General features: G+C 39.1%; 1 protein-coding gene and 1 pseudogene across 1 annotated transcript in view; both read right to left on the minus strand.

Moving 5' to 3' along the window:
• The window catches only part of SLCO6A1 (solute carrier organic anion transporter family, member 6A1), a 139,484-nt gene extending 130,565 nt beyond the window's left edge, over positions 1 to 8,919 (minus strand). Inside the window, exons 1-2 of the mRNA XM_006900688.1 lie at positions 8,877 to 8,919; positions 7,645 to 7,905 (exon numbers count right to left, since the gene is read on the minus strand). Coding sequence (XP_006900750.1) covers positions 7,645 to 7,905; positions 8,877 to 8,919 — 304 coding nt within the window. The remainder of the gene's footprint in view (positions 1 to 7,644; positions 7,906 to 8,876) is intronic.
• Positions 8,920 to 18,114: 9,195 nt separating this feature from the next.
• LOC102875506 lies at positions 18,115 to 20,156 on the minus strand (annotated as a pseudogene).
• Positions 20,157 to 25,882: the final 5,726 nt, after the last annotated feature.

Genomic DNA, 25,882 nt, shown 5'->3' on the forward strand with positions numbered 1-25,882 from the left:
ATGAATAAGTCATTGATTGTGCAAAATTCGATCATTCTCTCTCCAGCTCCATTTCTGTCACCGAGTCCATGTTTTCCAACTACTGAATCTTCTTCTTTGTTCCCAACTTTTGCATTCCAGTCACCCATTATTGGGTGATTGGGTGACTGAACACTGTAGTGTTTGATATTCTACAGCAAGTGTTTCAATTCTTCACTTTCTACAAGGAAGGTTGTGGCATCTGCATAACACAGGGTATTTCCTCCAGTCCTGATGCAACATTCTTCTTCATCTAGTCCAACTTAATTATTTGCTCAACATTCCAGTATGAAGATAGGACACAGCCCTATGCATACCAGTCTTGACTTTAAGACATGCAGTGTTCCCTCATTCTGTGTGGACAACTGCTTCTTGGTCCATGTACAGATTTCATGAGAACAATTAAATGTCTGGAGATTATCATTGTTCTTAACTTATAATTTGTTATGACCTACAAATTATTTATTATTTATGATCTACAAATTGATTGTTCTTGTTGAGTACCGTTGAGCTGGAACCAACCCATACCTGACCCTCCAGCGGGTTTTCAGAGGCAGTAAATCACACAGGAGGAGACTGCCCATCTTTCTTCCTCAGAGCAGCTGATGGATTCAAACTGCATGCCTTCAGGATTGCAGTGTACTTTCTTAACCCTAGAACATCAGAGCTCCCTACAAATTGACTATGCAAAGCCAAATGTCTTTGCATAATCACTAAAACACAAGTAAAAAATCTTTCTGATGCTCTGAGCTTTCAACCAAGGTCCATTTTACATCAGCAATTATTATCATTCATAATGTAAGTTCTGAATCAAGCTTGAATTTTCTGGATGTTCTCTGATTATGCATTGTTCCAGCCATTTTTAATAGGAAGAGTTTACTTGTATGTGATATTAACTATATTGTTCAATAATTTTCACACACTGTTGGATCACCTTATTTGAGAATTAGAACAACTCTGGATCCCTTCCAGTCAGTTGCCAAATAGCTGTCTTCCAAATTTCTTGGCATAGGCTAGTGACCTGGTTCACGGTTGCATGTGTTTGTTAAATACCTCAATTGATATTCCATCAATTTCTGGGGCCTTCTTTTCTTCCAAGACCTTCAATGTTGCTTCAATTTACTCCATTATCTTCGGCTCTTGATCATTTCTTCCTGAAGTGGTTTGATGTCAATCTATTATTTTTGGTACAGAGGCTCTATACTTGGTGTATTCATTCCATCTTATTCTCATACTTCCTGTATAATTCAATATTTCTCTCACAGAAGTATGGGCAATCTCCTCCTGTGAGATTAATTGCCTCTGAAAACCCACTGGAGGGTCAGCTATGGGTCAGTTCTGACTTAACAGTACACAACAATAGCATTCTTTTGTGGCTTTCTATCCACAACTCTTGCACACATTGCTATAATACTTTACTTTGTCTTCTCAAGATGACCTCTAAGGTCTGTTCAGCTCTCTTATTTCAGTATGCCTTCTCCATATTTTGGCTTCTGTTCATTCCAGTGCATGTTTCACAGTTTCTCCTGTCATCAATTTTTCTTTTTTTTTCCTACCCTTTCCTTTTTTTTTTATTTAAATAATGACTTTTTACTTTCTTCATGGATAATATAATTGAGGTCATCCTACACCTGATTTGGTCTTAGGACCTTAGTGTTCAAACCAATTCTTCAGATGGTTTTAATGTCAGTTTAGATAGCCTTAAAGTCATATTTTGCTTGGTTCTTATGGACTTGTTTTAATTTTCTTCAACTATGATTTGACCTTGCATATGAGTATTCTGTTCCAATAGTCAGTCCTGGCCTTGTTTTGACTGCAGATATTGACCTTTTCCAATGTCTCTTTTCACATATGTAATCAATATGACTCCTGTGTAGTCCATCAGGTGAAGTCTATGTCTATAATTGCTATTTGGAGGGTTTTTTAATGTATCTGTAATGAATAAATCATTCATTGTACAATATTCTATCATGCACTCTCAAGCTTCATTTCTGTCACCACAACTACATTTTCCAGCTACTTTGTTGTTTTTAACTTTTGCATTCCAATAATCAATTATTAGTAGTACATACTTATTGCACAGTTGCTCAGTTTTCAACTACCAAAGTTAGTAAAAATTCTTAATTTATTCATCACTGATTTTCCCCCCCACACACTTTCTCTTTTCCTATCAGTTTGTCATACCATTGAAGCTTTCTTGCATGTTGCTGATGCTGGAAGATAAGCCACTGGTATTTCAATACCAACAGGGTTATCCATAATGGACAAGTTTCAGGGGATCTTCAAGACTAAGACTGTCTAAGAAGCTGGACTGGCCATACAGGAATTTAAATACTGTTGTTATTGTTTTTATATGCTGTCAAATATACTGCAACTTATAGCAACCCTATGAACAATAGCTCTGAACCCTGCCCTATACTGAACCAGTCTCATTGTCTCTGACACACCTACCCCCACTACACTAGTTACTGTGTCAATCCATCTTATCCAGCATCTTCCTCACCTGCAATGACCTTCTACCTTTCCAAGCATAATGTCCTTTCCAAGGACTGGTCCCTCCTGGCAATGTGACCAAAGTATGTGAGATGAAGTTTCTTGCCTCTGTGGCGGGCGGGGGGAGGCGGGAGATAAGGGGAGAAACGTGGTTTTACCTTTTCCAGAATATACCTGTTTGTTCTCTTGGCAGTCTGTGGTACGTTCAATACTCAGAATATATTTCAAATATTCTCATGACATTGTAAAGAAAACTCTTATTTTAACCTCCAACATATTTGACAGAACAAAAGATCTAATTATTGGTTGAGATGAACATGTCATCAATTCACAAAATTATATAGGGTAAGATAAGCAGGGAAAGGAGGTAGAATGTGGTAGTAATTAAATGTATAAAGAAGTTTAGACCACTTATAAGAGATGCATAACAGCTAACTAAAGGGTGTAGATGAGAGAACAAAGTACTAAAATATTCAGAAAGAAAGAGGGGGAAAAGGAAAAATAATAGGTGATATGTTTATCAATAAATAGGTAAATAATTATAAACTGAGTTGTGAACCCAATGTATAAAATAAGTGCATATGCACTGATTTTTTAAATAAGTCAAATACCTGCCTGAATATATAAGTGTATGAAATGAGCCTTTTTTTTAAACATGAACTTTTCTAATGTGAGAGTTATTTACTTCACTTCTTTTTTCACTAAAGCTGGACATAAAAACACCCATTAATACATCAGATGGTTCAAACTGATAGCCTTGTAGTTAGTAGCTGGGCATTTAAACAGTGCGCCACAGGGCCTTCTAAATACACGAAATTGGGTGTTGTTCAATAAATGGCAGGCTCATGACCACAAGCAGGACATAAAATATGTGGAATACAGATGGTGCAAAGACAGAAAAGGAAAGAATTTCTACTCTTTAATTCTTTTTCAGTCAGGATTTTTAATATATTACTCTTTCTTACCAGAATATGATGGAAGGAGGGATAGAAATAACACACATCATAAACATGCTTTATAAACACACCTAATTAATGTATATTTGTGGGTATACATATGGGACTTTTTCCCCTCATATTTTTTTAAATCAGTATTCTGGTGAAAATCAATGTAAAGGTGCCAAAATGAGTTAATACATTTCAACACATTTAGAAGTCTATATACTACACGTACCTCAAAAATGGTGCCATATAAAAATTTTAAATAGTCCTTTGTCGAGTATAAGAAGTGAAAATACTATGGAATAAATTGGAGGAAATCACCAATCTTAATATTCAAAGTACTTTTGCAGAAAGCAGCGCCAATATTAAAATGGTAGACATAGTTAGAAAAGGTCTTCTCTTGCTTTTTGTGTGTGTAAATTTCCATTTGTATTTTGCTTGTAGGTTTGCATGCAGGAGTCAGAATAATACAATTAAACGTAAAGGACTGTTGGAGGCTATGATATACATCAAATGTATACCACATATGAAATTGGCAAAAGTGAAGAAGTTCCATGAAATATATATTTTAAATATCCTCACCTCACATACTTCAGGCATGTTGCTAGGAGGAGCTGTTCCTTGGAGGAGACATGATGCTCAGAGAGGTGGTGGATCAGCCACGAGAGGAAGACCCTCAACCAGGTAGATTGAGATGGTGAATCTTGCAATGAACTCTAGTGTTAGGAAGTCTGCGGATGGCACAGGCTAGGGCAGGGTTCATATCTGTTGTTCATAGCATCACTATGGGTCCTACTCAACTTGATGACTCCTAAAAACACCACCACCACGACATATCTCTTCCATGAAAGCACGCATAAGAACGGATGGATGCAAGAATAAAAATGCTTATCATGAATGTTTATTCCCTGCTTGCTGAAACTGAGGAGGACCTGAAATGCTTGCTGCAGAGGATCAATGACTGCAGCCTTCAATATGGATTGAAGCTCAATGTCAAGAAGACAAAGATTCTCACCACTGGACCAACTGGCAGCATCAGGATGGATAGTGAAGAGACTGAGATTGTTCACAGCTTTAGTTTGCTTGGCTCCATGGTCAACACTCTTGGCACCAGTAGCCAGGAAATAAAAAAAAAAAAACACAAAAAAAAAACAAAAAAAACGTATTGCGATGGGAAAGTCTGCTGTTAGGGACCTCTTCAGGGTACTGAAGAGCAATGGTGTCACTCTGGAGTCTAAGGTGCGTCTGATACAGGCTATGGTCTTTGCAATCACTTGTTATGCATCAGAGAGTTGGACAATGACTAAGGAGGATAGAAGGAGAATTCATTCCTTTGATCTGTGGTGCTGGAGAAGAGTATTGAATATACGCTGGACTGTCAAGAAAACAAACAGATTTATCCCGGAGAGGGTTAACTCAGGCTTCTCCTTGGAAGGAAGCATTCTGAGGCTTCATCTGACATACTTTGGACATGTTGTACGGAGGGAGAGGTCCTTGGAGGGGGACATCATTCTTGGGAGGGTGAAGGGACAGTGAAGAAGGGGAAGACCCTCCATGAAGTGGATTGATTCAGTGACTGGGGTAATCGGGATGGGTGTGTCAGAGGCAGTGAGATTGGCACAGGCTAGAGTAGAGTTTAGGGCTGTTGTACATAGGGTCACTATGAGTCACGAGTGAGTCAACGGCACATTACAACAATATACGTGTTTATTCAACAACTCAATACTATCAAGTTGGAGCTAACTCACAGATGACCTTTCAGTGGGTTTTCTTGGGCAATAAATCACATGGTAGGAAGTTACTTGTTTTTCTACTGCCAAGCAACAGATGGATTCAAACCATTTCTTATTTGGTTGGCAGCACAACTCCTTACCAATAGACCACCAGAGCTCCTTAAATGGTTATTGCTCTTGCTGCTATTGTTAGAGGCCATTGAGTAAGTACAACTCAGAGAAACTATATGAAAACAAATCTGAACCTTGCTTTATCCTGTGCCACCCTCATCATCTGCATCACACTTAAGTCTACCACTACAGTCATTGTGCCAATTCATTACATTGAGGGTTTTCTTTCTTTTGCTAATCTTCCACCTTTCCAAGCATGATGTCCCTTTACAAGAATAACAATTCCCACAATATACCTAAATGTGTGGAATGAAGCTTCTCCACCATTACCTCTGGGGAGCACACTGGCTGCACTTTCTCCAAGACATATTTATTTGTTCTTTAGGCAGTTCATGGGATGTTCAGTATTCTTTGTCAATACCACAAATCAAAGGAAATAAATTTCTTCTATCATCCTTATTCATTGTCCAGCTGTAAGATGCATAGCAAGTGATGGAAAAAGACCACAGCTTGAATTAGGTGCACCTTAGTCATTAAATTGACTGTTCCATAATACTTTGGAGAGGTCTTTGCAGGCTTTTTCTTTTTTTTTTAATTTTTAAATTTGTTTTTATTTTGGGGGTTTTTTGGGTTTTTTGCAGACTTTTTCAATGCAACACATCTTTTAACTGCTTGATTGTGGGTACCAAAGGTGTTGACTGTGGATCCAAGTAAGTAAAAATGGTTAACTATTTCAATTTCCCCCCCCCCATCTGTCATGATAATTGGAGCTCTGGTGGCATAAAGTCAAGAAGCTGGGCTGCAATTCTGAAGGTGATTGGTTCAAGACCATCAGCTGCTCCACAGTCTCCTCAATGTGATTAACTGCCTTTTTCAGCTATGAGTCAGTTCTGACTCCTTGGTACAAAACAACAACAACAATCATGATAATGCCTACTTGTCCTGTACATGAGGATTTTTGCCCTTTTTTATGTTGAAATGAAATCTAAATGAAGGCTGTTGTTGTTGTTTATTCTGTCAATTCAGGACCAACTCATACCTGATCCTCCAGTAGTGGAGGCAGTGGAGAGGCTCCTATCAGTCAGTACCGACTCAAAAGGACACAATAACAACAACATCCTTTAATATGGATTATATCTCAACATTAAGAAAGCAAAAATCCTCACAACTAGGCCAATAGGAATTATAAGGATAGGTGGAAAAAAGATTGAGTTATTTTATTTTACTTATATCCACAACTTAATAAATCCACTGAGTGATATTCTGCAGCAAGCTCTTTAAGTCATCTTCACTTTCAGCAAGCACAGTTGTTACATTTGCATAAGACAGGCTCATGATGGACCTTCCTCCAATTCTGATGTCACATGCTTTCTTCATGGACCCCCCCCCCACCTTCTTGAACGATTTGCTTAGCATACAGGTTGAATCAGTATGGAGAAAGGATACAGCTTTGATCCACACCTATTGGGATTTTTAAAGCATGCACTGTCCCCCCACTCTGTTCAGCCAACGGCTTCTTGGTCTAGGTACAGATTTCATATGAACAAAATTAAGTGTCATGGAATTCTCATTCTTCTCAATGTTTATCATCCACACAGATGAATTCCATTGCATGGTCAATAAAACACAAATAAACATAATTCTGGTATCCTCTGCTTTCAGACAAAATCCACTTGACATCAGCAGTAATATCCCTGGTGCCATACCCTCTTCTAAACCCAGCTTGAACTTCTGGTAGCTCTATCAATGTACCGTTCTAGTAGTTGTTGGTTTTCTTTTTGTTTTTGTTTTTGTTTGGATGATCTTCAGTAATATTTTGCTTACATATGATATTAATGATACTGTTTAATAATTTCCATATTCTGTTGGACCACCTTTCTTGGGAATAGGAACAAATATGGATCTCTTCCATTCAGTTGGCCAGGCAGTGCCTCTGCAAATTTCCTGGAAAGACTAGTGAGCAAATTTAGGGATGCATCTTTTACTTAAAACATATTAATTGTATTCCATCAATCCACAGGGCCTTGTTTTTTGACAGTGTCTTCAATGCAGCTTGAACATCCTCCATCATAACCATTGGGGCTCTTTATCATATGCTACTTCCTGAAACATATCAATGTCAACAAATTCTTTTTGGTACAGAAAAAAATTGCGATATAAAAAATTCTTTTTCTTACAGAATGTTTATGAGAAAACTATAATTAGCTAGCTTAACACACTTGGTCATATAAATAGAAATGTATATATGATTGGGTAAAATAATGGAAACATATTAAGTATCACAGTTTATTATATATTCTTTGAATCCATGATAATTTGATATATGGCAGTGTATTTTAAAATCTTACCTTCAATTTCTCTCTTCATTTGATAATTTCTGCCAGAAATGTATGGCCAACAGTATAAAAGTGCTTCTACTCCTACTAAAACTGCAGAAAATGCAAGCCATCTTGGTTTGTTCCCTTTACTTCCATAGAATGTTATAAATATTGCTCCCAGAGAAAGTGAAATACTATTGGTGAATGACAGTGATACGATATCAGTACTTTTCAGATGATAGTCATTCTTAAATTGCTCGATGCTCAAATTTACAAGACTAAGTATAGTACCTAAAATATAAAAAAGGAAATAAAGCAATAATGTGTTTAATATATGAGAATTACAAATAAAAAATTAATTTAGACTAATTTATTTTATAACATTCAGAATACTTAAGACTTGTGGATAAGAATTTCTTACCTGAAACTATTTACCAGTGCAATTAAGTTAGTTGACTCATGGTGAATCCATGTAATCAGAAAGTGTTTTATATAGTTTCCAAGCCTGTAAGCCTTTGAAAATAAATGGCTAGGTATGGTGTCAAAATGCTTGAAAATTGACTTTTCTAGTCACTATGTTACACCCAGTTGAGGCAGCTACCTTAACTGTAGACATATGGTCTTTCAAATACTCAGCAGCTATGGGACCAATAAAAGAGAGAGTGTTTTGTACACTATAGGGGAACTGTAAAGACACCAAAAGACAGTGGTAGAGAGAGGGTGACAAAACTGTGGCACTACTGTGAAGTCACTGTGGCAAGGCATAACAAGAGGAACCCTGGAGATGGAGCCTCAGTTAAAAGTTTTGCTTGCTGGATTATTGAATAAAAAGCTGCCCGACTGCGCTGAGATAAAAGTTTGCTAGATGACTGAGGAATCCAGACATTGTTTTAGTGATGCTGAACATAACCTAGATATTCACTTGTTGAGTGAGAAGCTGTCTGAACTAATTTGAGGAACTATGTTTTCCTGTTATCTTGCTTGGGACTACTGGACTGCAGTTCTAGACTTGCATTGTGTGATATTTTTGTCTCCTCCACTCTCCAACTTATTTCCCTAATAAATTCATGAACTGTGTATAAAGTCTGTTAGTCAAGCTGCAACAAACATTGGACCCAATGATTCATAGAAATACATGCAGGAGCATAGGAGTTGCTATATCTGACCATGGAGTTATCTGCATAGTACTATGGGTATTATTGAAAAATAAAGTTCCCCTTTCTGAAGCAGGTAGAAGTCAGACTCAACCTTCTCCACATTACCATGGCTCTTTTTACAACTCATGTCTGAAGTGGTCTGATTCATTGCTCCAGATTCATAGAAACATTGTTTGGTTTGGTAATTGTGGGGCTTGGGAAGATGGAGAGTTAAAATGGTTACTGTTTATCTCTATAAGTTTGGGGAGAAAACCCAAAAGGTTATTTTGCTGCTACTAAGATTGAAAGAAAAGTTGAGAAGCCACTTTATGGTCTGAGACAAAAAAGGTAAGTGAATGAAGATGAAACTGATAATTTCTTTAAAAGTATATATATATATATATATATATATATATATATTGCTTTTCCCCCATTTCTATGTCATAATGTTGATACAAAAAAATAATGAGGATATGTAACATTAAAATATATTGAAAAATTATTACAATTTTTATTGATTTAATGTTAAGATATAGTATAAAATTATGATTTTTGTTGATTTAACTCTAGTGGATCTTGTTACATTGAGATATATAATCTATGATGTACTTGATAGACATTAATGTATTCTTCTAAGTACTGTTACTGAATATTGGATAGTATACTGATGGGACACAATGTATTTTAGAGGAAAAATTTAAGCCAGTTGAATATTAACTGGATATTCAAAATTTTCTCTGAAAAGTTTGTAATTAGTAGCAGAATTTGGTACAGAGAGGAGCTTAGCCTAGAAAATATTACATTTGAAAGAAGACAAGTAGTAAAAGAGATTTTACCAATAAACTGAGGCAAGATAAAGCTGACGACAATTACAGCATCCTATCTAGGACTTAATGTTAAAGAAAGCTGATAAGTATGTTTAACTCGTGGTGATCACCTGGGTCTCCTTGATGAGTGGAAATGGGAAACAACAGAACTCACTTTCCAGGACTTCATGGAAGACGGTGTGTATGTTTGACTTGTGGTGACCACCTGGATCCACTAGATGAGTGGACGTGAGATATGCGGCAATGAAGAGACAGGCTGATTTTGGACATGTTTCTTCAGCACTGACAATCTAGTATGATGAACTGTTAAGTGAAGAAGGTTGCTGGTTTATGGAGTAAGGAGTTCTGAGGATCCCTGATCTGCTGGCTTAGCCCATGTGGGTCTAAGCTTGAAAGAAGAAACCAGCTGGTGTGGAACAAAGGAAAAAGTATAGATTCTAAGTTTACAGCTGATGCCCATTCAAACATAGTCATGATCTAAATTGCTAAGAATGTAGAACACAAATAGATGAAGAAAAGATGTTTTATTCTGTGAAATAGTATTAACTGAAGTTACCTGATAGTTTGCCCAGGACTGGACCTTTGTTTATAGATGTAGATGCTCAAAGTTTCGACTGTAAAAGAAGATTCTTCAGAGAAAAAGACATGCTTGTTTCCTCAAAGTACTGGGTTGATAGGACTGGACAAATCAGAAACTGAGTATCTAAAACAGGGGTATTAAGAGTACAATAGATGGCTTACATACTTCCATGAATATTACTGACATTAAAGGGAAAGTTGGTCCTTCAGATATTGAGAAATAATTGCTAGAAAATCCAGGAGGTAGTCTGTGGTGTCAAAACTTTGAAAATTAGCATTTATAGCCATTGTGTTAGCCCCCTTTGGGGAATACGATCTCCAGGGATCTTAACTACAGACACACGGTCTTGCAAATAATCAGCAGCTGTAGTACCAACATAAGAGTGCTTTGCACATTTTGTGCAAGGACTGTGAAGACACCGTGACAGGTGTGGTAGACAAAGGGTGAAGAAACTGTAGCACTGCTGTGAAGTAACTGTGGAAAGGTCTAATGTGAGGAACCCTGGTGATGGAGCCACAATTAATGACTTTGCTTGCTGATGACTGAATGAAAGCTGACTTCTAACTGCTCTGAGATAAATTTTGCTGGGTAACTGAGGAAACCCAAGGTTTATTAGTGATGCTGAACCAAACCTAGATTTTCACTTGTTGACTGAGAAGATGTCTGAATGAAATGAGTAATTGTGTCTTGCTGTTTATCTGGCTTGGGACTGATGGACTAAACCTAGACTTGCATTATGTGATATTTTTTTTGCTTACTCCACTCCCCAAACTATTTTGTCAACAAAATCTGTTAGTTAATCTGTAATGAACATTGGATCAAAAAATTCATAGAAAGAGGTACAGGAGCATCTTGAGGTGGCATAGCTTACTATATAGTTATATTTATGGTACTCTAGGTCTTATTGATGGGGAAAGTTTCCCTTGATGAAGAAAGAAGAAGTCAAACTGAGCCATTTTACATTGCATCTGCTCCTTTTGCAATAGGCTTTTTGTTCAGGCATGTATCTCTGAGTGTAATTAGAGTACCTTGCACTTAGTAGTAGTTGTTGTTGTCATTAAGTGGGGTCAAATCATAATCGACTCATAGCAACCCTACAAATGAAAGTCTTAAACACGTATAACTTTCATCATTTCTCTAAGTTCATAGAATTTCTGGAGGCAAGCTATTTCTGAAGTGGATGCCACCCCTGCTTCCAAGCTTTTTTTAAGTTGAGAGCTCCATCAAACCATCTACAGTCTCCTAATAACCATTAAGCCTTATAAAATCTTACTTTTTTAATTGTTATTATTTTTAGCAACTACCTCTATGAGAAGGTTACTGAATTACTGTTTGTTTTAAACATCTTACGTAGTATTTCTACTTTAATGTATTTTATTGTAAAAAGTAAATAATGACAAAATAAATGTTCATCTGTAATTTAGAACAGGAAGTAAAACATTATCACAATAGTTGAGACCCAATGTATCCTCTCCAAACACATTTTTCCTCTATAAATTTATACTTTATTTGATATTTACCATGTGCTACTAAATATTCTAAAAACTGTATATACAAAACTGCTTGTCATATTCTTCAATGCTAAGTAAGTGATATGCTATATCATTTTATCTTGATTGAATCCACAATCAATAACCTCGGCATCAGCGATCAAGACATCAAAACATAAGTTTCATTGGTAAAATCTGCTGTCAAGGACTTCTCCAGAGTGCTTTAAAAAGCAACATCAGTCTAAAGAATAAAGTGTGTCTGATCCATATCATATTCTTCTCATTGCTTGCTATGCATCTGAAAATTAGACAATGAAGAAAGATGAAAGAAGGACAATCAATATATTTGAGCTGTGGTGCTGGAGAAGAGATAATTGGCTGCAAAGAGAACAGACAAGTCTGTCTAAGAGAGAGTGACACCAGGATGCTCCCTGGAGGCAAGAATTTTAAAATTCTGTCTCACATACTTTGGCCATGTTGTCAAGAGGGGTCATTTCTCCTAGAAGTAAATCATATGATCTACTATTCTGGCAATTAAAAAGCGAGGAAAAATGGGGTTGCATCCATAGTCAAAAAGACCATTTCTAGATCCACCCTGAAGTGCAAGGTTTGGACTGGCAGGATACTACCTATTTGCATGCAAGGAAGACCTGTCAGGACCACTATTGTTCAAATACATGCACCAGCAACTAAATCCAAAGAGGAGAAAATAGAAGATTTCTAATAACTTTTATAGTCTGAAATCAAATGAATAGGAAATCAAGATTCACTAATAATAACTGATCACTGTTGTTGTTAAGTGCCATCAAGTCACTGGAATACAAAAATTGGGATCAAAGAAGAAAGAACTGTAATTGGTAAATACGGACTTGGTGACAGAAATGAGTGAGGAGATAGAATAATAGCATTTTATAAAGTCAATAATTTATTCATTGGAAAAAATTTTAATGAAAACTCAAATGGAGATTAGCAGCAAGAATTGGCAACTGTATTGTTCAAAGTTTAGTGATTCCAAGTCTTTGTCTGATGGGCAGGGACAGCAACCCTGCCAACTGGCATCGGAGACTCAAGGATCTAAATGTAAGAGGGTAACCAGAGTTGGGAACTATGATGTTGAAAATATTGGTGCTTCCCTGAGCCTTTGTCTGCTTGGGCAGGAATAGCTGCCCTTCCAACCAATGGCTTCTGAAGAGAAAATGCATGTATGTTTGTACATTAACTGAAAGTTTGAAAGCTGCATCACTGAGAAGCTTCCATTTCCCTCAGCCTTTGTTTGCTTAGGTATTAATAGCCATCACCCCAACCACCCCAAGGAGAGGAGAAGGTACATGGTCACTAGCACCTATTGATCTTGGATGCTACTGGGAACTTATCACTTTCCTGGACCTTTTCCCTGAGCAGTATATCTTTGCAAGCACTCCTAGGATGTCATATATCCTGAAGAAAAACTCCCAGCTCCCATTAAACTACAGGACAGGACAGAGAAGTGGGCCAATCACAGCTGGGTAAAGGGAAAGACCCTACCTCCTTTCCTCTACAGGGACAACTAGATGAGAAGCTTCCCACAGGAAACAGGAAACAAATCTACCCATAAGTGACCAAGATAGAAGATAACACTGGGAAACTCAAGTGGAGGCAACACTTCAAGTCTACAACCTACCAACAGCATCATAAACATAAGGAATTGTCAACAACTTACATAGACACAACAGAAACCACCACATATATACCAAAAAGAACGTCACATAACATGAAGAAAGAAATAGGTAGCTTCAACAACTATGGGTAAAAAATAAAACAAGGCTTCTCCAAAAAAGCAGAATAGATTGCAGATTCAATGAATACCCAAGAGACTGGGAGACAGAAGAAATAGATCAATGTAGAGTTATGTAAACAGCTACTTAAGAAGTTACAAAAGATGGAGGAAAGAATTGAAAACATAAAGCGAATCAAGAGACAGGAAGCCAGAAAAATACTGATGTGGAGTTACATGAAAAGTTAGTACAATATAAAGAGTATACCAACGCAGTACTGTAAATAACAGAAATGCATGGAAAAGCAATCAAGAATATCAGGACCAAAATAGCAGAATTTTCTAACATATTGTTATGTGCCTTTGAGTCATCTACAACTCATAGCAACCCTATGTATAATAACTCTGAATCCTGCCCTATCCTGAGCCAGTCTCATGGACTCCAACATATCTAATTCCATTGTCCCAGTTATCATGTTAATCCATCTCATCTGGGGTCCCAATATATTAGATAAATAAGGAGAATAAAACAGAACAGAGAATCAGAGACCTAGGATGCTTAGAACTTCACTGGGAACTTACTAGAAAAAAAGAGAGAATATGGAAGGAAAATTAAGAAAACATTAGAATTATGTGAGAAACAGCAAAAGAAACAACAAATGTGGTTGGAATTCCAGAATAGGAGGAGGGAAGGGAAAGCTCTGAGAAAACTGTGGAAGAGGAACTACAAGAAAATCAGTTATCAATCCAGATTTATTAAGATCAGAAATTTACAAAAAGAAATACAAGACATGATATGGTCAAATTCTTAAAAATCAAGGTTAAGGACAGAAGACTACAAGCAGGGCAAGAAAAACAAAGACTCACCTACAAAGGAAAATCAATTATATTAAGTTTTGATTTCTCAGCATAAGCTGTGCAAGCGAGAAGATAACGATGGGGGCAAAGGGGGGGGTAGTTACGGAGGAATATGTACAACCATGAATTAAAATCCAACATATCTGTAAAATTCCAATAAAATCACAATAAAAAGGGGGGACAAAAGAAGGCAATGGGGCAGCCAGCTGAGGATCCTACATGCAGCAAAGCTGCCCATCAAATAAAAATGAATTAGGCAATTTGTAGAAAAGAAAGAACTTAAGGAATTAGTGAAAATAAGATCAACTATACATGAAACTATTAAGGAAGTACTTCACACAAAGACAGAAAAAGAAACTGGATTGACAATAGTAACCAGAAACAACAGAAAAAGAAACATAGCAAAATGGTAGCAATAAAACCTAGCCTGTCAATGATTACACTTAATATTAATGGCTTAAACCCAGCAATTAACAGAAAAAGAGTAGTAGAATGGACTTAAAATAAAAAAGCCACTCAGTATGCTGACTACAAAAGACACATCTAAGACTCTGAGGGGGGTGGCGGGCAGGGGAGGGGTAGAATCAAAGGCTGAAAAAATTTGCTAAGCAAAGAGTATCCACAAAATAGTAGGAGTGACAATACTAATCTCTGATATAATACACTTCAGGATGAAAACCACCATAAAAGATAAGGAAAGGCACTAAATAATGGTTAAAGGCACAAAAGATCAAAAAGTCATAACCATAGTCAACATCTATGCTCCAAACGATAGGCTGGCAAAATAAATAAAACACTGGTTAACAGACTTGAAGAAATAGACAGCACCACAGTAGTGGTAGATTTTAACACACCACTCATCAAAAGGTAGATCATCTCGAAAGAAACTTAAGATGCAGAGTATCTAAATTATACAATTAGCCAACTTCAGGATACCTTATCCAATTAAGTCAGCTTACTTTCTTCTCAAGTGTACATAATACATTCTCCAGAACTGATCATATATGTTAGGCACAACGCAAGCCTCAATAAATTAAAAAATAGTGAATACAACGTATCTTCTTAGATGATAATGCCATACAAAACAGAAATTAATGACAAGCAGATAAAACTTATAAAACCACCCACATGAAAGCTAAATAACACTCTGCAAGAACACTATTAAACTTAATGGTCTGATCCACATTATGCTTCTGGCCTAGTTTTGACTACAGAGACTGAGCTTCTCCAAAGATTTCTTCCACACATGAAGTCAGTCTGATTCCAATGCAGCCCATAAGGTAAGATCCACATGTAAAGTCATCATTTGTGTCTTTTTAAAAAGTTATTTGAAATTAATAAATCATTGTTGTTGTTGTTGTTGTGCCTATATGCCATCGAGTCACCTGCAACCCACAGCAACCCTAGGTACAGCAACTCTGAACCCAGCCCTGTCCTAAGCCAGGCTCACTAATTCCAACATACTAACCCCATTGTGCCAGTTACTGTATCAAACCATCTCATTGGGGGTCTTCCTCTCTTGTGCTGTCCCTCCAGCAGTCCCAGCATGATATCCTTCTCCAAGGACCAATCTCTCCTGATCATGTGCCCAAAGAAAGTGAGACAGAGCTTCAAAATCCTAGCCTCTAAGGAGAAATATGGTTTCACCCTCTCCAAGACAAACATATTTGTTTTCTTGACAGTCCATAGTATGTTCAAGACTCTTATCCAGCACCAAAATTTAAATACATCAATTATTCTTGTCACCCTTAGTCACTGCCCAGCTCTCTGATGCATACCAAGTAATTGTGAAGACCATGACCTGGAATAGGTGCACCTTAAAGTCTCTAGGCAGCAGATTTTCCCAACGCAATTTATCCTTTGATTTCTTGACTGCAGGTGTTAAGAGTGTTTACTGTGGAACCAAGCAAGCTGTAATTTTTAACAATCTCAATCTCTTCTCCATCTAACATGGTGCTGCCAACTAACCCAGTGCTGAGAATTTTTGTCTTCTTGACATTGAACTTCAATTCATATTGAAAACTACAGTTCTTGACTCTGCAGCAAGTGCTTCAGGTCCTCCTCAGTTTCAGCAAGCAAGCAAAGTGTGTCATCTGCATAATGTAGGTTGTTGAGGAGTCTACCTCTAATCCTGATGCCATATTTCTCTTCAAAAAGCCCTGTGTCCCAAATTATCTCTTCTGCAAATAGATTGAAAAGGTATGGAGACAGGATGCATTCCAGATGTACTCCTTTCCTGATTTTGAACCATGCAGTGCTTCCCTGCTCTATTCTGAGGACAGCTTCCTGGCCCAAGTATAGATTTTGCCTAAGCACAATCTAGTGTTCTGGGATTCCGACTTTCCTCAAGTTTAGCCACAATCTGTTGTGATCCACACAGTAAAATGCCTTTGCACAGTCAATGAAACACAGATTGGCATGTCTCTGATCACTGTAAATACAAAATTCAGTCATTATATTTCCATCCTCATTCCTATCACCAAGCCCATCTTTTCCACCTACATTCCTTCTTCACTGTTTCCCACTTTTGCATTCCAGTCACTATCATTAACACATCTTGATTGCATATTAAGTCAATTTAGGACTGCAAGATTTGGTTAAAATTGCCTCTTAACCATATTGATATTATCCTGTCACTTTCAACATTGTATTTTAGGATAGAACTTGAAATTGAATTTTTTACTATAAATGTAATACCATTTTTCTTCTGTGTTTTTCATTCCCATTGTAGTATACCATATGATTATCTGATTTTACATGGCCAAAGTTTGTCCATGTAATCTCACTACTGCCTAGTAATATATTGCTGTGTTTCGTTTAATTTTTTTCAGTTTTCCTATATTCAAGCTACATACATTCCATGTTTCAATTATTAAATGATGTTTGCTGTTGTTTCCCCTCATTTCAACTGATTCCAGTCTCAGCTCTACCACTACATTATTATAACTATCCTAACTCCTCTGGTGTTCATAAGGTTTTCAAAGGTCTGTTATTTAGCATGTTGCTGCACACTTTTAAATTGACAACCGTGCTTAGAAACACATTTTTTTTTTTGCTACAGCCATCATTTACCGCAACGTGTTTAGAAATAGATAGCCAATTCTGCTTCCTAGTCTGTCTTAATCATAAAAAACCCGTTATGCATATGATAAAACCTTTCTTGTTGAAAGTGACTTGAAGCACTTGTTGCAGAGGATCATAGAATGCAGCCATCAGTATGGATTGTGTTTCAACACCAAGAAAACAAATATTCTTATCAGTTGACCAATAGGCAACATTATCATGGATGAAGAGGAGACTGAAACTGTCAACAGCTTCATCTTGCTTAGATCCAGAATTAATCACATTGATACCAGCAGTCAGGAAATAAGGAGACACACTGCATTGGGAAAATCTGCAGTTGGGGACCTCTGCAAATTATTGAGGAGTAATGATATCAGTTTGAAGGTGAATCTGATTCAGGATATAGTCTTTCTTTTTTTTTTCTTTAACCTTCCACCCAAAAACATTTATTAAAATCAATGTCAAGCCTAAAAAAGAATTACCGGAATGCCAGCTTTTTGGAGAGTTCATGAAGAATCAGAAAAAAAACAAAGAGGAAAAATAATTAAAAAGAAATCATAAAACCCTCTCTGCAGACAGGAGGTGAGGAGGCTGGAGAAGATGGGCTGCCCCACCGCCCAGCAGCCTGCTCACTAACTGTAGGGCATTCGTGGGTCTCAGGGCACAACCCTAAACTCTGAGAAGAGATTTTCCTGAGGAGATACAAACTTCAGGAAGCTGGAGAACTCGAGGTTAGGAACAAAGCAATCGTCTGAAAGGAAGACTGAAGAGGTCAGGGGCACGCTCTGAGCTTCTAACTGCCCTTGGACGACACGATCTGCTGGATGTAGTTGACCACGTTGCTGTGAAGCCGGTTGGCCGTCAAGGCGAAGGTCTCCTTGGCGAGCTCCTGGGCCACCTGGCTGCCACCCACCATCGCGTGGTAGAGTGGAAGGGTGTACTTCTGTTTGCCCTGGCTCTGCAGGAACTCTTTCACTTTCCAGAAATCCTCCTGGTGGTCATTCTTAAGGACAATTTGACCCCATCGCAACCTCAGCTCTGCATTGCGGGCATTTGAGATGTTGGGGTATGCCTCTCCAAGTTTTTCACATTCCCAGGAGGGAGAGGGGACTTCGGGAGGATCTTATCTAGGAAGTAGACCAGCTGCTAGGTCTTCCAGGCAGAAATAACCACGGCGTCAATGGGCTTCATGTCTGGTTCCTCAGTCACCCAGAGCTGGGCCAGCTCCTCAGCAGGCTTCATGAGTGAGTCCCCAGGAGAGAGATCAGGGAGGTAAGGGGGCCAGCCAGGGGTATTCAGACATCGGTCAAACTCGAAACCTGGAATGCAGTCCACTTTGTTTTCTTTCAGCTCAGGGAAATAGTCCAAGTAGAATTCCAGAAAGTCATCAGCTAAGATACTTTGGAATTTAAACTCATCAACATAGGCCTTGAGAAAATTGTCAAACCGATCCTGATCGCCCACCAAGTGGGCCAGGTAGGAGATGAAGCAGAAGCCTTTCTCATAGGGGGTTTCGCTGTATGTGTTGTCTAGGTCAACACCTGGCTCAATCTTCACTCGGAGCTTGTTGAGGGGGTGATCCTCAACCGTGATGTCCATGTGCTGCCAAAGCAGTGCCCTTCCGGTAGCAGCAGCCCCGAAGAGGGTGGTGGAGATCCTCCTCTGGGCATACATGGTGAAGCCTTCATTGAGCCAGAATTCACCCCAGTTGGCGTTGGTAACCAGGTTCCCAAACCAGCCGTGGGAGATCTCATGGATGATGACATCAGCCAGAGAGCGGTACCCTGCGAGCAGGCACAGGGTGACAAAGGTCAGACAAGGGTTTTCCATGCCTCCAAACGGAAAGGAGGGCGGCATAAAGAGCACGTCATACCTTTCCCACACGTAGGGTCCAAAAAGCTTCTCTCCTGTGGCCAGAAACTCTTCTATCACCCCATTGTACCCCTTCTTGGTGGCCTCAATCAGGCAGGGCTCAGCCCACACACGGCTCCTGGGTCCAACTTCGGCCGAAACCAGATCTCCAACGGCCAAAGCTATCAGATAGGAGGGGATGGGGTGACACATCTGGAAGAAGAACTTATTTGGACCTCTCTTCTCCCAGGTGTTAGCACTCATCACAGCTGTGAAGCCATCTGGGACCTCAATGAGGGCTGAATATTTGTATTTCACTGCAGGAGTGTTGAAGCAAGGGAAGAAGGCCTGGTTTAGCACGGCTTGACCTTGGGTATAGACAAAGGGCTTCTTTTTTTTTTTTGAGAGAATAAAGCTCTAATTTTTTTCATTAAGGTTACAGTTTGTCAACTAGAGACAGGCACATCAAAGGATGTTGGTGGCAATGGATAGATAAGTGCAACTCTAGAATTGCTTCTTCTTTCCTGCTGTCTGCTCGGGAGTCAACCAGCACACCCCGGGTCCCTTTGCGACGCAGTAGGTGAACTGCACCAGGAAGCGGTCCCCAATTCGGCAAGGCTGTGGCAGCGCCACGCACAAGACCTGGCCATAATGGGAAAAGGGCCGAGTGGAGAAGGACACAGGCTCCAGGGGCAGGTCCTCTCCTTCCGGCCGGAGCCAGCGCAGCGCCTCCGCTGTCACCTCCAGGCAAGGGTGCGAGTCCAGCAGCAGCTCGGGGCTGCCCTCCTCCAGGCACCACAGCTCCAGGCCCGCGGAGCTGCTAAGATCCCGGCTTCCTGGGCCCGGGCCCGGGGGGCCAAACTCGGCCCGCAGGTTCAAGTGTAAATGCAGCATCTCGAAGGCACGGAAGCTGGATCCTGAGGCCACATCCAGGGCCTGAGCTGAATGCAGCAGCCACCGGCGCGAAGGTCCACCAGTCACCATGTTCGTGCGCGCTGGACCAGGATATAGTCTTTCCAATCACTTGCTATGCATCTGAAAGTTGGACAATGAATGATGACGGAAGAATTGATGTCTTTGAGTTGTGGTGTTAGAAAAGTACAGATAGACCTTGGAGAGAGTACAGGTGGAGTGCTCTTTGGGAGCAAGAATGATGAGGCTTTGCTTCACATACTTTGACCAAGTTGCTAGGAGAGGCTATTCCTTGAGAAGGACATGATGCTAGAAAGGGTAGAGGATCAGTGAAGGAGAGGAAGATTCTCAACCAGGTAGATGACACAGTGACTACTGTAGTGGACTCTTGTATGTTAGGAAGTGTGAGGATTATATGGGATAGAACAGGGTACAGATCTTTTGTTCACAAGGGCGACTGACTGGAAGGCACCTACTAACAAAAATAGAATAATATTGGGTTATGTTGTCACTGATTGCTATTGAGTCAAGCATGACTTAGAGAAACTATATGAACAAAAGACCTAATGCTTTTTTATAGCTATCATTATTTCTCCAAGTTGATAGAGTTTTCATAGGCATGTGGTTTAGGAATTGGACGACACTACTGTTTCCAAACCTGTTTTACAACTGGGAGTTCCACCAAACACTGTCAACATTGGAAAATCATTATTATTTGTTTCCATTCCCAAGAAAGGTGATCCAACTGAATGTGGAAATTATCAAACAATATAATTTATATTACATGCAAGCAAAATACTGCCAAAGATCATTCAAAAACAGCTGGAACAGTACATAGATCATTCAAAAGCAGCTCGAACAGTACATTGATAAGAAAGTGACAGAAGTTCAAGGAGGATTTAGAAGATTAGTTATGAGTCTCCCTTCAGTCCTGATGCCAGACTCCTCTTTATAGAGTCCAGCATCTCAGATAATTTGTTCCGAGATGCTGGGCTATACGAAGAGGAATGTGGCATCAGGATTGGTGGAAGAATCATCAACAACCTGCGTTATGCAGATTACACAACCCTGCTCTCTGAAACTGAGGAGAACCTGAAGCGCTTGCTGCAGAAGATCAAGAACTACAGCCTCCTATATGGACTGAAGATCAATGTCAAGAAAACAAAGATTCTAACCACTGGGCCAATTAGCAGCATCAGCATGGATGGTGAAGAGATTGAGATAGTTACAGTTTTAATTTCTTTGGCTCCACAATCAGCACTCTTGGTAACAGCAGCCAGGAAATCAGGAGATGAATTGCATTGGGAAAATCGGCTGTGAGGGACCTCTCAAGAGTACTGAAGAGCAACGATGTCAGGCTGAGACTAAGGTGCGCCTGATCTGGGCTATAGTCTTCACAATTATGTGCTATGCATCAGAGAGTTAGACAGTGAATAGGGTTGATATAAAGAGGATTGGTGCCTTTGAACTGTGGTGCTGGAGACGAGTGTTGAATATACCATGGACTGCTAGGAGAACAAACAGATTTGTCCTGGAGAGGGTGAAGCCAGAGTGTTCCCTGGAGTCAAGGATTCTGAAACTTCATGTGACATATTTTGGGCATGTTGCAAGGAAGGACTGGTCCTTGGGGAGGGACATCATGTTTGGCAGAGTGGGGGAGCGGCGAAGGAGAGGAAGACCTTTGATGAGATGGATCGATTCGGTGACTGGACCTGTGGGAATAAGTGCATTTGAGATGGCTAGGTTGGCACAGGATAGAACAGCATTTAGAGCTCTTGTATATAGGGTCGATATGAGTCACAAGCGACTCGATGGCACATAACAACAACAACATACAGATTAGCAGGTATGGAGACAGAACACAACCCTGATGTGCTCCCTTGCCATTTCCAAACCATGTAGTGCTCGCCTGCTCCATTCACACAACAGCCTCCTGATCTGGGTATAGGTTCCTCATGAGCACAATGACGTGCTCTGGGATTCCCATTCTTCTCAATGTCAGCCACAATTTGTTATGATCCATACAGTCAAATGCCTTTGCATAGTCAATAAACACAAATAAACATTATTCTGGTATTCCTTACTTTTAGCCAGGATCCGTCTAACATCAGTAACAATACCCTTGGTGTCACAGCCTCTTCTAAATCTTGCTTGAACTTCTCGCAATTCCCTATCTATGTATTGTTCCAGTCATTTTTGAATGATCTTCAGCAGTATTTTGCTTGCATATGATATCAATTATATTGTTTGATAACTTCCACATTCAATCGGATCCTCCTTCTTGGGAATAGAAACAAATACGGACCTCTTCCAACCTGTTGGACAAACAGACAAACTAGAAATAACATTGGCCATGAAAAAAAACTTATGAATGAGGATCATACAATGATGTTTTCATTCACCACTCCTATTCAATATTTTACTGGACATATTTGCTAGAGCAATGCCAAGAGAATAAATTAGGCAATTAGATTGGGAAAGAGGCAGTAAAATTGTTGTTAAATGCAGATGGTATTATAATCTACACAGAAAATCCCAAGGACTGAACAAAAAAAAAACCCTGTTAGATCTACTAGACCAATTTAGCAGAGTGGCAGGATATAAGATAAATATCCAAAAATTACTGTGATTTCTCTACAGAAAAAAAAAACACAAACAAACACAGAAAAGGAAATCAAGAATGCAATATAATTTGCAATTAGTGTTGTTGTTAGGTGCCACTGAGTTGAGCATGGCCCACAGCAACCCTATGAACAACCGATTTGAATCCTGGCCTATCCTGCATGTCCTCACAATTCCTGACACACTAGAGCCCACTGCAGTAGTCACTGTGTTGATTCACTTGATTGAGGGTCTTCCTCTCCTTCACTAATACTCTGCCTTTCTAAGCATAATGTCTCTATACAAGGAATAGACTCTCCTAACAATATGTCTAAAGTATGTGAGGCACAGCCTCCAAGGATCATTCTGATTGCACTTTCTCCAAGACATACTTGTTTGTTCTTCTGGCAGTCCTTGAAACAAATATTACATACTCTTCTCCAATAGTATAGCTCAAAGGCATCAATTATTCTTCCGTCATCCTTGTTCATTGTCCAGCTATCAGATGCATAGCAAGTGATCACAAAGACCATGCACTGAGTAAGACAAACCTTAGTTCTCAAACTGACATCATTACTCTTGAACAATTTGGAGAGATCCCTTACTGCAGACTTTCCTAGTGCCATGGTTTCCAGATTTCCTGACTTCTAGTATCAAAGTTATCAACTGTGAATCCAATGTTGAAATTGTTGACAGTTTTAATCTTTTTTCCATCTACCATGATATTACAGACCTGTTCATTCCTAAGATTTTTTTTCTTGACATAGAGATGTCACTGAAGGCTATGTTTTTGATGTTCTTTAACATGTGCTTCAAGTCCTCCTCACTTTCAGCAAGCAAGGTTACTATCTGCATAATGTAGGTTCCTGATGAATTTTCCCCCAATCTTGACGTCACATTCTTCCTCATAGTGTCCAACTTCTTCAATAATTTGCTCAGCACACAGATTGAATAGATATGGAGAGAGAATACAACTTTGTCGTACTCCCTTCTTAATTTAAAACCACTTAGTGTTCACTTACTCTGTACACACAGCAGTCTCTTGATCTAAGTATAGGATTTGCATGAGTGCTATTAACTGTGCTATTAACTGATTCTCATGCTTCTCAATGTCAGCCATAACTTGTTATGATCCACACAGTCAAATGCCTTTGCATAATCAGTAACAGACATCCTCCTGTCATTCTTTACTTTCATCCAGGATCCATCTGACCCTAGCAATGGTATCCCTGGTGCCATGGCCTCTTCTTAATCCTGGCTGGACTTCTCCCTATCTATGTACTGTAATAGCTTTTTAAAAAAATATATGTTCAGCAATATTTTGCTTACATGTGGTATTAATGATTTTGTTCAATAGTTTCCATAGTCTGTTGGATAACCTTTCTTGAAAATGGGGACAAATATAGATCTCTTCTAATCCGTTGGCCAGAGAGCTAGTCTCCAAATTTCCTGGCATAGACTGATGAGTGTATCCAGGACTGTATCTGTTCAAAGAAACAAGTCAACAGATAACCCATGAATTTCTGGGTCCTTTCCCCCCCCCCCAAATATCTTCAGTGAAGCTTCAACTTCCTCTTTCATTAATGCTGGTTCCTGCTTATATGATACTTCCTGAAATTTTTCAGTGTCAGTTCATTTTGGTACAGTGATTCTGTATATTCCCTCCATCTTCTTTTGATTGTCCCTAGGTCATTCAACATATTGCCCATAAAATTTTAACTATTGTTACTTCAAGCTTAAATTTGTTCTTCAGTTCTCTCAGTTTGAGAAATGCAGAGTGAGTTCCTCCCTTCTTATTCTACAATTCTAGTTTTTGCACATTCCATTGTAATACTTTGCTTTGTCTTCTCGAGCTTCCCTTTGAAATCTTCTATTCAGCTCTTCTATTTTGACATATTTTCACTTTCTTTTGGCTCCTTAATGCCCTAGTGAGATTTTCGGAGTCTCTTCTGGCATCTATTTCAGTACTTTTTTCCCCTCCTGTCTTTGTAATGACCTTTTCCTCTCCTCATAATAATATCCTGATGTCTTCTAACAACTCTCTAGTCTTCAATCATTGGTGTTCAGTACTTTAAATATATTCTTAATATTATTTTGAAATTCAGGTGATATAGACTCAATATCAGATATTGGTTCTTGTGGACTTGATTTCATTTTTGTCAATCTAAAGTTAAACTTGCCTATGATTAATAGATGGTATACCATGTTCTAGGTTGACTACTGATATTGAGCTTCTCCAATTATTCATTCCACATATGCAGTCAATCTAATGCCTAGGCAGTCCAACAGGTGAGGTCCATATGTAAAGTCACCACTTGAGCTTTTTCAAAAAGTATTTGCATTTTTTTCCCTTCCAGGTCAGTAAGAGATATACCTCCCATCAACTCCAGAGAACAAGGAAGGCCCTACAGAGACTCCAGCCTGCCTCTCTTGGACAAGACAACATGCACATCTTCCCACGAACATGCCTGCACCATTTTGGACCATTTGCCTTCCAGGTCAATGAGTGATATGCCTTCCTCCAATTCCAGGCAACAGAGAAGGCCCGACATAAACTCCAGCCACCTTCTTTGGATGGGGCAATACCCAAGACTTCTCACAGCCATGCCACCACCATTTGGGGCCATTTGCCTTCTAGGTCAGTGAATGATATACATCCCCACCAACTTCAGCAAAGAGGGAATGCCCAACAGAGACTCTAGCCAGACTTCCTTGGATGGGGCAACACCCCACCATGCCTGTGCCATTTTGGACCAAAGATAGAAGGGAAATCACCAATAAGCAAAATATTAACAAGATATCATCTACAACTAGTACAAGAATAAAGTCAAGGACCTGCTACTGTATGTCTCATAGAATACAGAAAAAAGCTACAGAAGAAAATACAAATGATGGAACAAACAATAGAAGCAATTAAGAGAGCAAATACCCTAGAGACATAGATCCAAAAGAACTATATTGATGAGGAAAAACTTGAACAGATATGGAAGAAAATACAAAAGATAGAAGACAGAATTTTTTTTTTGCCTTTACAAGTTTTATTGTTAATTATTTACCTTAATAGATTCAGAAAGAAGAACAGATTAGCTCAGTCCAACATGATTGGCAGTTGGCAAAAATCTAGTGAAGCAAGTGTTCTGATTGCTAAGGATTTAATCTGGATGCTTTAATACTTAGCCATCTAACACTTCAAACAT

Source organism: Elephantulus edwardii, unplaced genomic scaffold (genome assembly GCF_000299155.1).
Source record: "Elephantulus edwardii isolate Elephantulus edwardi_28Jun2011 unplaced genomic scaffold, EleEdw1.0 scaffold00290, whole genome shotgun sequence".
Lineage (NCBI taxonomy): Eukaryota > Metazoa > Chordata > Mammalia > Macroscelidea > Macroscelididae > Elephantulus > Elephantulus edwardii.